The 17622-nt window shown below is 30.4% G+C and overlaps 1 protein-coding gene across 2 annotated transcripts in view; it reads right to left on the reverse strand.

The window, feature by feature from the left end:
- Window positions 1–228: 228 nt before the first annotated feature.
- Window positions 229–17622, reverse strand: part of LOC133189890 (latrophilin-like protein LAT-2) — a 28527-nt gene continuing 11133 nt past the window's right edge. Inside the window, exons 22-41 of one of the 2 annotated variants that reach the window (XM_061325302.1) lie at window positions 17014–17085; window positions 16705–16810; window positions 16431–16577; window positions 15413–15482; window positions 13466–13610; window positions 11439–11491; window positions 11088–11196; window positions 7383–7486; window positions 7094–7196; window positions 6515–6692; window positions 6259–6328; window positions 5039–5105; window positions 4848–4933; window positions 4527–4653; window positions 4264–4305; window positions 3976–4110; window positions 3679–3816; window positions 3526–3597; window positions 1539–1559; window positions 534–614 (exon numbers count right to left, since the gene is read on the reverse strand). In XM_061325302.1, coding sequence (XP_061181286.1) covers window positions 1551–1559; window positions 3526–3597; window positions 3679–3816; window positions 3976–4110; window positions 4264–4305; window positions 4527–4653; window positions 4848–4933; window positions 5039–5105; window positions 6259–6328; window positions 6515–6692; window positions 7094–7196; window positions 7383–7486; window positions 11088–11196; window positions 11439–11491; window positions 13466–13610; window positions 15413–15482; window positions 16431–16577; window positions 16705–16810; window positions 17014–17085 — 1833 coding nt within the window. In that variant the 3' untranslated portion in view covers window positions 534–614; window positions 1539–1550. Of the gene's footprint in view, window positions 615–1538; window positions 1560–3525; window positions 3598–3678; window positions 3817–3975; window positions 4111–4263; window positions 4306–4526; window positions 4654–4847; window positions 4934–5038; window positions 5106–6258; window positions 6329–6514; window positions 6693–7093; window positions 7197–7382; window positions 7487–11087; window positions 11197–11438; window positions 11492–13465; window positions 13611–15412; window positions 15483–16430; window positions 16578–16704; window positions 16811–17013; window positions 17086–17622 lie in introns of both variants that reach the window. The other variant, XM_061325301.1, reaches the window with a different exon arrangement.

The following is a 17622-nucleotide window of genomic DNA, read 5'->3' on the forward strand; positions in this document are numbered from 1 at the left end:
AAAAATGTTAAAACTTGTAGTCCCGTGTTTCTGAAAATTATGTTCACTTTAAATATAAATTTTCTCATCCCTATTAAAGCCTCCTTTTGATCTATATCATGGGAGCCATAGATTGATCTTTTTCAGGCATTTTATAAGTATATGTGTGTATTTCAACTTGAGCTTCAGAAAAGTCCAAGGATATTTATACACAGTTTACTGACCTGATTCATGATTTATTGGAAAAAAATTACAATCTGAAACAGTCAATAGCTAGAAAGGAAAAATAATTCTAACAGGAGTACACTTTCATATCCTTTTAAATTTGATTCGGTGTCGCTTTAAACTTTTTCTTTCTCTTCAATTCTACATTTGACTTGAATCAATTTTAATAACATTTTCCATCTGCAATCTATTAACACAGTAAAAAGGGGGATATCATACATATGGACATTGTGGTCCTCATTTTCATCCGGTACTTTAATGACAAAGATGGACATAATTATCTCATGAAAAAATGTTTACGCATACATTATATCTAAAGATAAATCAATAGCTGTAGTCTACATCTCGGACAAAATGTAAGTTTTCTTCTTCAAGTTAAAATGGAAACGTACACGTGGTCTTTTTCTTTCCTGCAAAAATAATTTATATGGAGTTCAATTATTGCACAGAATACAAATCGTACATCAGCCACTTAGTAATAATGCTTCAACATCATGTGGCTAATAATAAAATGTGAAAGATTCCTATATCAAATACATGAAAATATTGACATACATGTATATTGAAAGGTCAAACCAAGAACAACATCTCTTAATGATAGATTTCTCTATCATTTAAAACATTTTAATAAATTTGATCACATGCGTCTTCACTAAATAAAGTAAAAATAAAATTAAATTAAAACTATTTCGGTTACATAAGGAAGAATTTTACATTATGTCAGTACTTATCATAACAGAAATTGCAGTTCAAATTTAAACAAAATACTTAAAAAGATATTAATATTTCTTAAATATGTTCATGAAGTACTGCACAATACAACGTTCCAGTTGTAGGTAGTAACGGCCTCTTATTCGTATGTGGTCAGTTCTGAATAATTTTGCTATTCACTCAAAATGACGATACAATACACCAATTTAAATACAGCAAATTTCTGTTTCGGATAATTCAGGCCAATATATCATTTTTAAAGACTATTTGATAGAAACTGATTTACAAAAATGTTTTGTTTTTTTTTTCAAAATAACAATATTCTACCGAAATATGGTTCATTCAATCTTAAAGAACAACAATGGGAGTAAGATGAACTTCGCTGATAAGTGAAACGAAAAGCAAATTTCGTCAAAAATTACGGGTAAGACATGCATTCGATATTCCGCAAACTTCTATGAAGAATAGTATAGGTCACCATGCAGAACAATCTGATACATTTTTTTTTTCATTTTCAACAAGGGCAGATAATTATAAAAATGTCTGAAATATAAAACTATAATCAATTCAGATAATAGTATGCAAGAATATTTCTGTAAATGAAAAGTGTAATTCATACGTACATGTGGAATAAATTACAAATTCTGTCAAGTGAAAATATTTACAGGTGTATTTATTTACACATGAATTTCTTGATTTATTTTTAAGGCAATTGAATTCCAGAATTGTGTATGAGTACAAAAAATCTCTAAAATAAAAGAGTCTAATTACAATAAAAACAATGCAAGTTATCCAGAGTTGCCAATTCCATTTTTAAAAGATGTAGAAAAATACCATCAATTTGAAAATTTAAGATATCAAACTTCCATAGGGAGGTCAGGCACCTTGAAGCATATTTGCGATGGAGACACAACCGAAAATGCATTGACAAGCCAGAAGAATTTTAATCAAAGTTTATAATTTAGGGTCACAACCTTAAAATACTATTGTTTTTCTATTGTTTAGTAAAACTTGTCAAAAGTTTTGGGAAGCAAGCCCCCGATACATACGAAATGTTAGCACAAATAGTAACATAATATAATGATAAGTTTCTTGTTTAACTCCTCCAAGTCTATTTTATACTATAAGAAATATAAAGAATCTTGTGACATTTGTATCAACGACCGAGGGGGGGGGGGGGGGAGTGTTATGAAATTTAAGGTCTAACACATTACTTAAATATATGTTTTAAAGACATCAAGAAATTGTGATATTGGCAATGCTATCGATTTTCAAAAGGATTTTATCGTAAATAACATCCTCTGATATCTTAGACAAATGACTAGCAAGGTACCTTATTTTTTTGTGAGGAAACTTGTTAAAGTAACAATACTTTAATCACAATTCTTGGGAAAAAAATATATATTATTGAGGAACGTGTCATCTGACCTCACAAAAACATTTTTGCATAAGAAAACTCATTTTGTATAACCATTTAAAAAAACAAAAATAAGAACACAAATTTAATGAATATTTTTTTTTTAACCAGGCAGCTTAGAGAAATTCTTCATCATAATATAAATGTACCTATTCTTCGAAAAAATATTATTCATGATATCCAATGAACAATATTTTTATTAAACAGTTAAATACTGTAACTTATTTATTGAATAAAAGTGATGTTTTGTCACAAGGTGAAAGAATATCAGAAATGCGGTAAAACTTCAGACTCTCTCTCACAACATTTTTTTATAAATACATTACCAAATTACCAGAACTTACGTACGCTACAACAAAAAACGGGGGGAGCCTTTCATGAACATATTCATAAGTAAAAGATTATCTTTGCAACAACAACCCCATACATACCTCGTATTACAAAAGGACAAAGGTAAAGGAAAAATGAAAGAAAATACTTCGAATTGTGAAAATATTAAAACAAAATCCTGTCCCACTTTTGAAAAAAGTCCAAATCCCACTGTAAAACATTGAATATCCTCTATTTCCATTAAAACTTCTGGGAGAGAAAAAAGATGCAGTTTGTAACTCTTTATTCATGAAAAAATTAGTCGATCTCAAATATTTCTGCATGTGAATGTTTTGTTCCCTTGAATTTGAATACATTAAATTGGCATTTTACAAATTATTTAAAATATCTAAATACTTATGTGGCTACTCGGGCGTTCCTTAACCTAATTGGTGGAGGATATACACGTAGATTCATATTGTACCTTGTTAAAAATTGTTAACAAAAATTATCAACAATTAGTAAATCAAGTTTTCCTATATAAAAAGAAGACTTTACGAAAGCAAACCTTAAAAGGAAAGCTAAACAGTTTATTTTTACTAGACCAACAGGGATATCTTACGAAATTCAAGATAATTAATATATCAAAGAAAATTAAAATGATGGCATGTCAAAAAGAAAAGATTCCAATCTCGTAACATTTGTTCCAAATCCATTTTAAAAAATATCCCCTCTAATTTTTGAATGGAATGTCCCGACAATTACGTGTAATTTTACATTTTGTTGCATTGAAACTTTGAGAAATTTCAAAAAGGAATCTGATAGACATGTCTTGATTTAAGATGTATATAATATTTTATTCTAAAAAGAAAGTGAAATATTACCGTTTTTACTTCTTTGAAAATCATTTTCGCACTTTCTTCTTCTTTTGGACCGGTTTCTGTCATTGTTATGCTCTGAAAAAGTCAACATTATTAACACGATTAGTGCAAGTTCGTTTATATTTAATGCATAATGACAAACAGAACAAATCTTACATTTTCCTGAGTTTCACTACAGGGACAATCAGTAGACACAGTTTTATCCGTCATAAAAGAATCGGATTTCATGACTTTATTGTTCTTCCCAGTCTTTTTGCTCGAAAATATTCCAAATATTGGCAGTATCCTCTTTTTCTGTAATAAAAAAACATTGTAACAATAAAGCAGTTTTAGAAAAATAAATCAGAATACCAGTATATTTAAGATTACTATTTTTTTCTTGAAAATAAAAAAGAAGTCGTTTTTGGTTTTTGTACTAAAAACAGTAACTAGGAAAATGAGTGAGCATTTCACCTTTGGTTTCACCAATGGAGCCTCTGACCTTGATGAATGTGACCTTGATACAGAAGATGTTTCCTTTTTGCTGGATTCTGTGAACATACTCAGTCCGCTCAGAGATGGATACTTTGTCTTTATACCCAGCATCAGCTAAATTGTCAACAAAATTTAGTGTTCAGACTTATTTGTTTTCATTGATACCATACTCTGTCTTGCAAGTCAAGATCTGAATTTGCTTTACATGTATATCTTTCAGATTACTATTAAGTGGACGTTTGTAATACAGTATTATGTTGTTCTTACCTTTTTGTTTAAAAGCACGTGTGAAATGAATATACAGAAACCCTGTAAAATAATTCCATATCAATATTTTTTGTTTCAATAGATAAAATTAGTATTCAATTCGGTAAAAAAAAAAACCTGTTTTTTTTTTTAAACAAATTGCGAGTATATTGCTGATTGATAATCACGTTGAATAAGACGAAACTTTTCAACTGTATTGTTTTACACAGAAAAGTTTTTTTTTTTTTTTCAAAGTAATACTATCTATATTTAAAACAACAAACCTGTAAGGAATTGGCTATAATGAAAATGTACTGAAATATTTCAGCGCTTTCGTTTACAGCCAAGACTCCAAATATCCAGGTAACTCCTAATACAGGTAAAAGGGTACCGAGAGACCGCAATCCCGACCTGTTTATATAATAAAGCATAAATAAGATTATTTTTTTATTTGTAAAAAGAAATCAACATAAAGAAAAATAAATATGCCTGTTCATAAATTCACATGCTGTCTTATAAAAAAATATTTTTAAAGATTTTTTTTCTTTTAAAATGCTTAAACAAGTACATATGTACGTGTAAATCAAATGTAGTTGTATACGTACGCGGCTTTTTTCTGAAGTGAAGATTTCGTCATGGCACTGGAAGCGCACAACACTCGAATCAGGGACACCATTATAATAATGTTTATCTACAATAAATATTTGATTACAAATTTACTCGAGATCAATTTGCTTGTATCTAGTGGTTGATTTATGATTATTTTGAAGTTAATTTCATTTGTAAGAATCCTTACCACAGCAATCAGACAAACTGGAACAATAAAGAGAAAAAGAGAGCCACTTTCCATTGAGAGCCAACAACTGCAATAATTCATAAGTGCGTTATCTTTAGATAGCACATATTTTAATTCTCAAATCAAGGATGTGACTTTATGTAAGTGTAAGCAAAACTAAAGTGTAAAACATTTAAGGAAACGTATTGGATGTTCGAAGAAATGCATTATTCGGAGCAATTGCCCTTAAAAAACATTAAATGACTGTTTTCATCTGAAAAATTGAAATTTCATTTTAACGGATTAGGAACACGTTCCTGAATTTCTTACGCCGACATGCACATGCACCTTGTATGTTAAGCAACAGCGCATGTGTAAAATTCTTATTACATTAAATACACATGCACCTTGTATGAAAAGAAAAATTCTTTTTACAATTAATTGGCAGTGAAAAAAGTGAGGTAAAAGGTATTTTTTCAATTATCGGGCAAAGTTCCGTCTACTTTGGGTCAAAGCAAGATCGTTGAAAATAAATGATAATAAAATTAAAGATACATGTTAGTTGAGTCCAGGATATCAATTTTAAATATTTAGCATAATTTGGAAGTGAACTGTAAAGTTTGCATGAGGGGAATTTTTGCAAATTTTGCAAAGAGTAAAAATTCACAAAATTTATCACCACGCGAACGGTTTCGAAAAAAGGTGCTACATTAGACAACAAACCAAAATATTTTATAGATTCTAAGAAAATGTGACGCAAACGAATTGTTTTGCTTTGTTACAAGGAAATCTCAAAATATTACCGTGTAAAAATATCCACATTTACAGTCAATCATGTCAATTACGCATATTCATTTATTTAGTGTTTCATTTATAGTGTTTGTTTGTTGTTTAAGTCCCTCCCGAGAATTTTTCACTCATATGGAGACGCCACCACTTGCCGGTGGAGAGCTGCAAATGTTGACCTATACTCAGGACCATTGAGGGATCTTTTTCGTGCCAGCACCTTCTGCGACACGGGACCTCGGTTTATACAGTCTCATCCGAAGGACCGGACTCCACGTCCCACAGTGGGATTCGAACCGGCGACGCAAAGATAAGCTCCTTACTCTGCGACTCTAGAGCAAACTCTCTAACCACTGTGCCACGCTGGTGACCATTTATAGTGTTATGATTTACTTAATATTAAAATTATTACTTATTCTTTGTACGTTGGCTTACAGAGTTTGCAAACAACCTACTAGTGTTTAAGGTGGTAATTATTCCCCCAGAAGGCTCCTAATGTTATTGCTGCAATGATTAGTGGAATACCTGAAAAGAATATTACATTTATAACTTAATGAGTATAAACTATATAATAATATACATTATGAAATTATTTCTACTACATATTATTATAATATTAGCCCTATAATAGCAATTATGAAAACCTGAAATGGCCTTATACATAAATTAATATACACTGAAGCCATAATAGTCCAAATACAAATATCTCACCCCATGACCCCAAAAGGAACCATTGCACTCTGGTTTTGGACTTGAAATTGTTGGCTACATACATGGCGTAGAATGTCACGGTGATACTCATGCAATAGTAAATACCCATACTCAGCATACTGAAGAAGGTCACCAAGAAAAGATAATGAATAAGAGCCGTAACGAATGTACAGACAGCCTGGAAAAAATAAAAGAATTCCTTCTTGATATTAAATCGTACGAACAAATCCTGACATATTTTCACAGTTATTTCACATTTTAACAACAGTCAAACTGTGCTGTGACATTAAACCGCATTTTTGATATCTAATGTCAGAAAAGATACGCATAAGAGGAGGATGACAACCTTAAATAATGCATGTTTTCTCATTCTAATTAAGTTGAGACCTTTTCTAGTTCTTTGTTTATCTATTTGTCGTTCATGGAGAGCAAAGAGCAAGATGAAAGGTCTAATTTTAATTGGACTGCAAGTTTTGAAATCCTCCTTTAGAGGAAAATTATTCTGATTTGTCATAGATTGAGCGAGTATGGTTTATCAAATAACATTTAATATATTTCTCGTCACAAAGCTTTGTTCACCTCATTTTCCGTCTTTTCTACAGCTGCGATGAAGACGATGTAGGATACGACCAGCGATCCACAAAGATTAAGCAGCATTATATTTTGATCACTCTTTACTTGTCTGAAAATCAATGGTATCTATTTTTAAATATATATATATATATATATATATATATATATATATATATATATATATATATATATATATATATATATATATATATATATAGTTTATCTTAAAGATTTCCCTTCAAATCATATTTTAGATTTAAACAAATTATTAAGATAAATCTCATAAAACACATACTTCCAAGTCAGAATAAATATGATAAACGTTAAAACTGTGAAAGCAATCGAGATGATAACACCAACGAGAGATAACGTCTTCAGAGAGGCTCCATCTTCAGTCTCCTTTAAAATAATTTTTGAAAATGAACGTTTGATGGAAAATATATATAGAATACAATATTATTTCAGACATTAGGGCTGAATCAACAATTATTAACTTTTTGTAACTATACACTGGGCAAAAATGCTGAGACACCACTCAATATTTGTCATAGGTAAACAGAACATTTGTTAAATCGACATGAGTAAATCTAATATGCTATGTTGCCTAATGTAGTCGAATTAACTTATGTTTTGGTGTCAAAATAAAACCATCAAATGGTCTTCTTGCCCGCAAACGAATATTCGGCGGCCGATTGTGTTTTTGTACTAATATGACGTAGGTAGTTACCGATGAATGTCGATGAGGTTGCAACCAGACATGAACCCGAATACTTTAAAATATAAATTGACTTAATTACAATTACATTGGATTTTATTTGCAAATCATTAAATTAATGATTACATTAATTTCAAATATGATCCATTAAATTAATGATTAAATAATAAAAGTAATCATGGTTACATCTGATAACGATTCTTTAATTTTTTGTACATAGACAGAAAATTTATAACTTAATTTTAAAACAAAAAAAATTGAGGTAATTTATATATATATACATACAGTGTTTAGTAATTAACATAATTTACACAAATTCTGGAAATAATGGGCTTCCTTCTGGAAGAGGCAGAAAATCACATCCAACGAAATAAACTAATGCATGATTCAATTCTATTTGGTGGCTGTCAGCTAAAGAATATTTTCCCTTGTTCGAGTGATAATTGTTGGCTTATTATAAGCCTGTTCGGGGTTGATCAATGCATTTTTGGTATGAACCCTCGATAGCTATATATTATAAGATTGAGTGTTGAAAGAGATTAATTATGATGAAAGGCTTCAGTTATTTAAATGGAAATTACAAAGAATAATGGGTTATAGGGTGATTGTGGTACACATGTAGATGTGTCATACTTACTGTTCTAGATATCCAACGTGTTTTTTTTTTTCATTTGGATGTCTAATTATCATAAATTCTTGAGGAATAGCATTATTCTTTTCAGAACTAATTTTTTTTCCACATATTTTAGTACAGTTAAAATTGCAACAAAATTCTTCAAAGCATAAATTACATGGACAGAATTGCTCCAAATTGGAAATATTAATTTCAAATATAATTAATGATACAGTGTACAGATTAAATGCGTTTATGTGTATGTTGGTTTTATTTAAAACAGAAAAAAATTGTTAGATAAAAAAAATTAATAAGAGTGGATAATATAAAGAATTTAGATTAATAGAAGAATCTATTTTCCAAAAAATGTGGGTATAAATTTTTTTTAGGAATTTCTATGAAATGGCTATGCCGTATTTTTTAATCAGTTAGGTATTTAGATGCCCTAATTCTAACTATATTAACTATATTAAAATATTTATTCATGAAATTCCTCATAAATAAGTTTTGAAAAGATAATTATCAGTTTCTGATGGTGGTACGTTAGCAATTTTGTCTAGTGTATGTTTAATCCTCTATTACACTGCATATATCAAAGCAAATTTTGAAAATGGTGTATTCAAGACCGTGTCTAAGGTAAAACCGTGTAAGATGCAAAAAATTGTCCAGAAAAAAGTATTTCATATTGACATAAGTTGATATTTGATTCAAATGTTTATGTTTATGAACGTCAATAGTGATATCAAATTTTGAATCATTTTGAATCATTTTGATTTATTTTTAGTAACAGCATTTTTCATTCATTTAACATTAGATAAGCGGATTTTTTCAAGGATTTAAATGAATTAATCGATTGTAATTGAATTGAAATCACTAACATATATGTAAAGATACCACGAAGTATCCATTTTTTATGTTAGTGACAAACATGAACAGCCTCCTTAATGTGACCTTTCTGCACTTCACATGGTATTTGGCAATTAGGTTTGCTCGAGTATGTATTGTCAATCATTATACAGATGTTGTCTTATTTCATTGACTTTCACTTGGAAACCCCAATCTCATTTTTATATAGCATTTATAAAGATTTCGGCTTTGTTTTTAAACAAAAGTAAGATTTTACTGGGTAGATGATTACTTAACTCTTTACAAGGATTTCAATATGTTCAACTTTTAATTGTTTTACCACTGTTTTCATTGGAATAAATAAAGAGGGAAGGATAAAAAGACAGAAAGAAGTAATCTTTTGAAAAAAAAATATTTTTCTTGCTACAAATAATTATTTCGTTGATAAAACTTAATAATATATTGTATCTTTGGTGTTTCTTTCTAGTCGCTTAAAGTCCTTTTACTCATCTTTTTAGGCTTTGAGATCATTTTTTACCTTTAAGCAGTAAGAAACTTTTCTCCACTTTCTTATGTAATGTTTTTAAAATAACAACCTTTAAAATTAAAGAAAAAAGAATCTTGTAACTAACAAAATTTCATGTACAGGGAATACACTGTAGGATTTTTTAAAAGTCTTATTAATAGAGGTTTACAGATATCGACCTTGACAAGCGTTATCTTGTAATTGGAAAAAAGAAAAACACGAAGTCTTTCCCTTTTGCTAAAGTTAACAATGTTTAGCTTTTTATACACAATTTGCTGTTAATAACAATGGAATGGATAAATGACTGGAAAATGTTCATTTGAAAAAATTCTTTGTTTTAAAATTCGTGTATATGTAAAATCTTTATAGTCTCAAATTATTTGACAAAGACACAAAAATATTATTATCATAGGGCAAAGGGAACTGCATATCTTAATATAGGGGATCTGGATAATACCACGGTCGTTTCTATTTTGAATAATTACATTTACAAAGAGATAGGGATAAGCTGGATCTGCAATGGGACAGAAAATAGAGGACAAGTTAGTCAGGTCAGAAAGTTAAATTTGATCGAATTTATTGAGATGTTGATTAAATACATAAGCATCCTTGCAAAACATAATTTCTTCTTATTCGTAGATTTAACTTTTTTAAAAATACTATAATTACACATAAAAAATGAATGAAATAGAAGGAAGAATATTTCTAAATGCATTTTTTCTTCATATTTTGCAAAGTATTGTATTTTTAATTTCCCTTATCTCTACTTTTTAGAATACCCAGCATGATATTTGATTTGGATATAAATAAAGGTCTCAAGATTAACACATATAGTTATATAACTTTTTAAATTAAAGTGTTACTTTATGTAAAATAAATGCATTTAAACCTTTCGTATTTTGAACGAAGTGAACTGGTGGCAACATGTCAATTTCTTGAGTTATCTTCTCTTTCTTATATTCAAGTACTCAGTAATCTTATTGATATATATTTTTCAAATGATAGTATTTGTTTCTATTTTTCATATATACTTTGTTTGTGAATAATGGTCAAACAATTGGGCTGAAAAGATTAGATTTTATTTAAAATGCAATTCAAATCTGACCAGAAAGGATTTATTATAGGTGGCGCTTCATACCGGGTTCATATTGAATTTATCAGAATACTATATTTACATTTACAATACCAGTGGATAGCGTAGCTTGCCTACAAAATTTCATGTAATTTGCTTTGCGACATTAAATGGTTTTAACGTAGTCACGCTCTTTAATGTTAAAGATATCATTGATTATTTTCTTACAGGTGTGTAAGGTCTCATCAGAATGGCAAAGTTGGTCAGATGGTTACACTGGCAAACTGTCCTCTTGGTATTGGTGGAATTTACTTTGCATCCTTTTTCAGACCATTTACTTATCCAAAAATAAATCTTATTATCAAAAAAGATCAAATAATTCAGTCTTATATCAAATACTTATAATGGTATATTATGAATTTTACAAAGAGAAAAGCAAACATTTATCGTAGAAAATATGTGATAAGAAAAAGCATATGAGTTTTCAAGTTTATTTTCCCTAAAGTAGAGAGAAATTCAGATATTGCCACTTCAGTAGATTGATTGTCTTTTGTTATTTAAAAAAAATCAAATGCTTACTTTATGGTGTAATCCCATGACACACAAACTGCTTTAAGGTCAGCACTTTCGTTCTAGAAAGATGAATTGCAACATACGGTAAAATACATTATAAAGAAAATGTTATTTTCTAGCAAACAAATGCATAGTTTTCAGGATTTACCCTGATTATCATTTGTTCGGTTTGTGCAGATCATGTTCATGTCAAAAGAGATGAAATTTACAGTAAAGAACTGATCTCAATACTATAAACTAAAAAGAGACTTCAGTAAAAGTTATATTTAATTTTTATTTATTTATTTATTTTAACAAACATGATTTAAAAAGATCCATGGGTGCATAATATTCAAATACAAACTCATGATGAAAATTGTGTTTTATTTCAAATTTTCAAAAGTCACTAATTTGAAATTTGTCTGAAGTATATCCTTGAAGCTTACACACGATACAGGTTTCTAATGAATCGGGATATGCAATGATTTTGATCAGGTCAGTTGTTTAAAGTCGACGCCGTGGGTCACTTAAAGAAATTATAGTTAAATCCATCTCTACGCTAAACTGTCGTCATTGATAACCATTAACAATTCACACCTGAAATGAATATAGGCCTAGAAGCTCAAAAGTGATAGATTTCTTATGTTTGAGAGTTTTTCCAGACCATTATCAAAGTCAATTATGCAAGTTCAATGCACTGAAAATTTATCACAGAGTCCCATACATGACCCAAAGAGTAAACTAGAGTGTTCCAAGGAACGCATGTGTCGCCTGCTTTGTAGCTTCATTAAAGATGTAAATAAATCTAAGTGTATTTAGCTATTTATTTACTACTTCCATGACAGTTCATGAATACACAAAAAAAGCATTGACACAAAGTATAAGACTGCGATTGAGTCTGACAATCAAAGAAAATATGATTCCCAATCCTCAAATGAATAATTACGTTTAAATTATTGTAAAGAGTTATTTATCACTTTACATGTGTTAATACGTGTTTCAAAGTCTTTACACCAATTGTTACTCTACACGAGCCGTTGTGGGATACTGATCCCGATGTATTTTCATAATATTTAAATATCAGTTTGTGTGGTAACTGAATAACATACACTTTCAAATTACATTATTATTTATTATGAGCTCATAAACATGTATAAATGGTAATTATCAACACACCGCCTCTCAAAACTCAAAAATCTTAAGTTAAATTAAACTGTCCAGGGTATTTTTTGCAAAGTAGGTCAAAGGTCAAGGTCAAGTGAATTGTAACGCTGGTATTTTTCATAATGTTTACGACAATCAGTACACATGCTAAATAGCATAGCTTACCCCTTAAATGTCAAAAATATGCTCTATATTGGTACTTTTAACTTTTTTGTGAAGTAGGTCAAGGTCAAGGGTCACGAGGTCGGTAACCATGGCAATGCTAAAAATGCCATAGTGCCAAGCAAAATATATGCAAAATATCAAGTCCATATCTCTTACACTTCTTGAGATACAAGGTATGACAGACGGACAGAAAGACAGACGCCGGGTAAAGTGATTTCTAAATGCCACTCTTCTCTGCAGGCGACACAAAATAAAGGAGTGTTTTGTAAAACTAATGCAAGTTTATTTTCACAGGAGACAATATCAATTGCTTTAATAAGAAGAAGGGGCACTGATATTATTTTGCAATCTCGATAAGGAACTATTGCAATCCATTCCATATATCTTACAGTTCTGGAGATACAAAGTGTGACAGACGGACAGAAAGACAGACGCCGGATAAAGTGATCCCTGAGGCGACACAAAATAGAAGAGTTTTGTGAAACTAATGCAAGTTTGTTTTTTTTTTCCACAGAAGACAATATCAATTGCTTTAATAAGAATAAGGGGTACTGATATTGCTATTTTGCAATCTCGATAAGGAACTGAAAAAAAAACATGTAGTTCAATTACTAAAACATAAAAATGTGTGCATAACAAATGGCAGGTAATGTAAATGTCACCATAATCTTGCATACTTATGCTTTACAAAATTGCTGAAATTGGAAAGACGAGTGAAATCGTACCTCGTGTTTATGTTGGAAGGCCAGACTAAGAGGGGGAGATAGAATCCCCAGATCTGTCTGAGTAGTAAGTGACAAAATTTCAGAATTGACAAATTCTTTCTTTTTCTTCTCTTTTACTTCTGTCACCGCATCTGAACTTTCTTCTCTAAATATTGAAAAATTACAGAATATTATCTTTCTTACCACGTTGAATTCATACTGTAATTTGAACTACGAGATGTTTTCAAGAATGACCTCTGGCATAAATGAAATAAACTAGAAGTGTCTAAATGGGATAAATACACAATTGGGGTAACCGAAAAGACTCACTTCAAAATAACTTTTGAAAGATGCTGCCATCTTGCTAAACTTTTAGTTCAAAATTCCAATGCCCTGGATCTAATGGAAATGTCATAAACGATGAAGGTTGTAATACCTTTAGTCGAGAGTAATGGTTGTATTGAGTTTAAATAATCATCCAGAGTCCAAGCAATTAAATGTTATGGCACAAATAACAATAAACTTCTCAGTAGGGTGACCTTGACCTTATGCATACAACTATGGTACATAATCATGACATGCCTCTTGGTTGTGTGCCAAGTGTGACTTCTCTATGCTCTTCAAAAACGTTTAATTCTTTTTTGTTTTAGAATTTTACATTTCTAAGATATTTACTTCTCTTAATTCTGTGACCTTGTGATAATTTCAGGGTCAATTTATATCCTACGATCATTATCAATCGTGTTGGAAATATGATCTTTGGAAGTTTTATCATTATAAAATAAAAAAAAAATTAAAGAAAATATACTGAAACGCAAAAGAAACGCAACATCCTATTTTAGAGGGGAAAATTATATAAAGGATATAATTTTGTATCTAAAAAGTACGGATATCTATAACATTGTAAGTATCGATAATTTAACGGTTGAATGATTTTCATGCCATAAACGGAAGTTGAGTTTGAGCCCGCTTAACAGAATTCAAAAATTGCATGTTTAACAAAACATTTGACAAAAATATGGGGTTTTAAGGGTTTGTATCTGTTAATCATAAGTAATGCAGCAAATATTCTGCAAAATAAATTCTTCTTTCGTTTCCGGAAGAGGTGCCAAGGCTTCCTGAAAATGACTTAAGTACGCATTTCAAATGCTCTAGCTGGAAAATCTGAAATTAAAGGTGATGGAGAATTGCAGATGCAAAAATGCACGACAACACGCCTAAACAGGCTCATACGTATCATTAGCATGAATGATAGTCCGTGGACCAGAAGTCCAAGTGTTACTGCACTGCGCTAGGTTAGAGAAAATTCGACCTCGTCATCTGAAAAACGGACATTTAAAAATGGCAAAGAATATTTTTTTCGCTCAGATCTCGAGATTGATGAACCTATTGCATCTTGGAAATCAAGCTGCAATTGTGCATGGCAGTCTTCCACGCTATATTTGAATGGCTAAGAAGGGGGGTGTTTTAACAGTAATGTGTTACTTTCTAAAATTAAAGGATAATCATTTAACATTGTTATCAAATCTCTGATGTTTTTAAATCGAGTTTAACTCAACTGTAATCAGTTTTGAAAATCATTAGTTAAAAGGTTCAAATATTTGTAGATTACTGCTTGTTGCGTTTCTTTTGCGTTTCAGTATATCAAGGACAACAATTTTACACTTCAAATCAGGTGACTGGATTTTCGAGCAAATTGTGGGTATTAATTTCATATACAATTCTTTTTAGTGGGTTGGATTGATTTTCATGGAAGGCAAAATGATCATTATTTTGTTTTGACATTGAATAAATGACCAAAGTCTCATTTGAAAGTTAAATCAATTGTAAGGCATAGAAAATTACATGGCTAATGTTGATTGATTGTGTCTTCGTAGTCTATAAAAACAAAAGTCCAAAGTATTGCAAATGTAAGATGAGGAAAAGTTATTGAGTTTCAATATGTCATAGAAATATTGCAATATTTACGTTTCTGAACTTGAATCCGTGGGTAAAATGTCTGAAATCGTCTTGTATATGACAGCCACATAAGTAATAGCTACAAAAATATTATCCAAAATAAGCTATTGATTTTCCTCATAACTAACATACCGTATAAGCAGAATTTTTAGCGAGGATTTAATTTTGGCATTATTAGCGAGGGTTCTGAGATCGTTAAAATTGAATATCGCTAACAATTCATTCCTTGTCGGTTGTTATAGATACCTCCATTGACATTTTGAAATTGTTAAATTACTTCTCGCTAAAATATCTATTAATAATTTAATTTTGTTTGTATTCTAGCCTCTGATTGGTTAATATCCAAAAAGGAACACAAATTATTTCTGTATAACCTGGTTTGGTATGGGGACACACCCCCCTGACAACCAGCTGAATCGTCTGTATCCATGCAATCCTCTCATTTCCAGTCCTCGGGATTCATGGAAAATTCCAGATTTAATAAATGTACCTTTAACTTCAAACAGTAACTCGGATCTTACCACATGTAAACAAAAAACATGGCTGCTAGGACTATGTATCAGTTTTTACCTCCCCTTGCTTCCCATCACTTCCGTTACTAGGGTTGTATTATTGAGCGGCAAATTTGAACTAATAAAAAGCAACGAAATTTTACACCCAGAGTTGTTTAATGATTTTAGAATTAAATTATAAGGAATGACTCTAATTCTTGGCCAAATTATTCGAGGATAACCTGGTTTGGGTCAGTTTACGCTGTTTTATAATCCGCTTCGCGGATTATAAAGCGTAAACTGACCCAAACCAGGTTATCCTCGAATAATTTGGCCAAGAATTAGAGTCATTCCTAAAATGTTTGGGGATAAATCGCTAAATTTGCGTTTCGCTAAAATTTCCACTCACTTACACGGTCCACTAAGACATAGTTTGATATAGTCAATAGGCAACACAACACAAACTGGTTAAACTCATGGCGTAAAGTCATATACATGTATTTATTAAATGGAAATAAAGAACTTTATTGACTAACCTTTTTCAATTTTATTTGTTTGCTTTGGCAATTCAAGAAATGTGGAATATTCTTCAGTATCACTTGAAGTATCATTTGGTGTTTTCTCGGACTTTTCTGGGAAAACGATTCCTTTTTCATCTACCTTTGTTTGGTCAACAGACACCTCTTAAATGTATCAAAAAACTGTTATACCTTGTTTTCATTTTTTTTTATTTATATATATTTGCATTTTTTTTTATTGATATATATTGCCAATAGAAATAATATATGTATGTAATTGCTTATATATTACCAAAATTTTTCCCTTTGAATTTTGATGCTGTTACGTTTTCTTTCTTCAAAACAACTTCACTCATTCGGTCCATATTCTTTAAAAGTGAGCTTGCATCCTTTTCTGTCTGTTTGTGGATTTAAGATCGTACAAAAAGTATATCTGATAGTTAAAAATATATTTGTATTTTTATACAATAATGTTTATTTGCCCAATTGATATTTTCTTTTTTGTGGCAGCGTTTACATTATTTAACTGCTACTTTTATTATAAAAATTGAGAGTTTTATTTATAATTAAAAACTGAGAAATTTGTTTTTTCATTCACTACCTTGTCGCTGACAGCAGTCCATGATTTGGAATTGTTCGTTGATAAAACATTGTCGACAACCTCGAAAAAGGCCTGGAAAGAGCAAAATTAAAAAAAAATAAAAGAAATTTCAATTTGTGCTTAACAAGATCTAGAATCATTGCATTGTTTTCTTTTAAAAGGATGCCTGGGCTTTAACTCATTTTTTGTGGTAATGAAAAAAGATGAAGAAAACGAACAGTGATCGATCTCGAAAAACCTCAAACAATGCAAATCAGAACATTGCATAACACACAGACCCCCGAAAATTTCAGAGATGGGGTCAGATGCCGTGCCTAGGAGGTGTCAGCATCTCCTGACGACCTATCACATCCGCCTTGAATCCTAAGTATTGATTAGGTAGACGTAATATTTCGTAATCAAATGTAGTAATCATATTAATGACAAGACCAAGTATTGACTTACTTTAGCTTCTTAGAATAAAACGTTTAAAAGTTTCAAACTAAAGAGTACAGAGTATTTTTTTCTGCCAATACGATGCAGATATTTTATTTTTGGAAGGTAAAAACTAATCAATTAAGACATCATGTACATATATTTGGTTTATTGTATAATCGAAGTTAAAAACTA

Source organism: Saccostrea echinata, unplaced genomic scaffold (genome assembly GCF_033153115.1).
Source record: "Saccostrea echinata isolate AGI-Se365-2 ecotype Australia unplaced genomic scaffold, CSIRO_AGI_Sech_v1 ptg000020l, whole genome shotgun sequence".
NCBI classification, from domain to species: Eukaryota; Metazoa; Mollusca; class Bivalvia; order Ostreida; family Ostreidae; genus Saccostrea; species Saccostrea echinata.